The sequence below is a fragment of the Sesamum indicum genome, linkage group LG2 (assembly GCF_000512975.1).
Source record: "Sesamum indicum cultivar Zhongzhi No. 13 linkage group LG2, S_indicum_v1.0, whole genome shotgun sequence".
NCBI classification, from domain to species: domain Eukaryota; kingdom Viridiplantae; phylum Streptophyta; class Magnoliopsida; order Lamiales; family Pedaliaceae; genus Sesamum; species Sesamum indicum.
In genome coordinates, this window is record NC_026146.1 from 8,254,314 (window position 1) to 8,256,313 (window position 2,000).

Sequence of the window (2,000 nt, forward strand, 5' to 3'; positions counted from 1 at the left end):
AGATTATTTACCAGAGATAGGCAAGTGTTCCGACGTGATACGTCGTGTTTGGCTTGATCATCAAACTATATTTGAATCTTAATTAATATATCCATTTTAGACTACGGACTATTTCAAATCAAATCTAAATCTAAATCCAAATTTAATAAAAGGGCAGACATTAAATTACTAGAAAGCCCTGGAATCACGTTCAGACATAATCTTCATCACATTACATTTAGCCCCTCCTCTAAAGTCAAACCCCACAAATCCAAAATATGTAAGAAAATCGAAGCTTCCATGGAATTAATATACTTGCACAAGACTTTGCATTTCTTTGACCGCTACCTCTCTTGATCAATTCTCTCTCTCTCTCTATATATATATAATACACTTATACTTTGTGGCTCTCGCTTTCTGTGATTCAATCCATAGCACAACAACCCAAAAGAATCAAAACCCTCAATCCCTAATCAAGAATTAAGTCCGAATTGCATCAATCCATTGATTCAAATGTTCATTTGTGGGAGTGGAAGCTTTGGCCATGAAGACGAAGAGGAACTGTACGGCAGTCCAAGCCCCACGCCGAAGCGATCTAAGAGGACGACGAGCTTCTGCAAGATAATCGGCAGGGACAGTTCGAACAAGAACCCTTATGCCGATAGGGGCCTCGACAAGTTCTACGCCCTTCTAGCAGATCTCGATGACAAGAAGCAGAAGATTTACACTCAGATGGGCTCCGAGGACATCTCCTTTGTCCGGTTCGTCTACACCAATGATTCCGACCAAGTCAAGCCCATCATCGTCAAGGTGAAGGAGAAGAAACAAGAAAAGAGCAGTGGGAACAACAATTCGATGATGATTAAGCAGTCACAAAACAGCAACACCGCAACGACGAATCAAGCAGCCGCGGATCATGCAGCAGATCAAGAGAAGGTTGCTGCAGAGGGATCGTCAAAAGAGGAATCGGGCGAGAAAACGCGTAAGAAGAAGAGGTGCTTGAGATGCAACGCGAGCTTTAGGCTCGACAACTTGAGGCTGCAGCCGTGGTACTACTTCCCGGTGGTCGTGCTCCTGATACTGCTGTTTCTAGCGATAAACGGCCGGTCGTTTGCAATTCTGTGCACGTCGATCGGGTGGTATTTGGTGCCGAGTATAGTTGGAGGGACCTCATCTTCATCAAATGATCAGAGGAAACCTAAGAGAAAGAAGGAGTATGTGAGGAAATTCAGTGAGAAGAAGATGAGTGTGCATAGCGAGGGACCATCTTCGCCTAAAAGTGTTATAAATGGGCTGACGGACAACAAAACTCAGCAGAAACAACAACAGGGCCATAGGAGAAGCTTCTGATCAAGAATTGTTCATGTATGCCTCTGGAGTTCTTGAGATCTCTGGTCTTGTGCATTTTTTTTTTTATTTATTTTTTAAATTTTTGAATTTTGACCGGAGATTAATTGTCGGGCAATCGATGTAAATAACTTCTTTTTTTTTTTTTTTTTTTTTGTGAAGGAACATGTTAGGGGATCCTGATATTTGAAATAGTCCATGTTGTGCACATGTTCTATATTGTACATTATCGTAATTTTGTACGTTTGCGTTTGTATAAGTGTGATTGTAGGAATAATGTGATAGAAGATCTATCATGGAACAAGGTTGCGGAAGGCTATCCTTGTGTCCGAACTTCAGCAGCCTTGAATTGTATTTTTGTAGTTCAATAGTTGAAGGAAGTATCATCATGTTGGTCTTGTTTACTTACCCTATTTTTTATACAAATTATTTTCTACATTATAAATTATTATGACTTACAAATCATAACAAATTAATATTCTTTATCGGCATTGAAAGAAAATTTACCATTGGCTATAATTTTATGGGATAATTACACTCTCCTCTCCTGTGGTTTGGTGTAATTACACGTAAATTCTTTTGTAGTTTGGGAAATTATATCTAGCACCCTAAGATTTTCTTATATCTAACAAGTTAGTCCCTCCATTAGTTAAAATTCACTAGATTTGCTAATA

At 39.4% G+C, this 2,000-nt stretch overlaps 1 protein-coding gene across 1 annotated transcript; it reads left to right on the forward strand.

Moving 5' to 3' along the window:
• On the forward strand, positions 325-1,734 carry LOC105155601. Its single transcript, XM_020698699.1, has 2 exons — positions 325-1,344; positions 1,489-1,734. Exon 1 carries the CDS (start codon positions 493-495, stop codon positions 1,327-1,329), a length of 837 nt encoding a protein of 278 aa, XP_020554358.1. The 5' UTR covers positions 325-492; the 3' UTR covers positions 1,330-1,344; positions 1,489-1,734.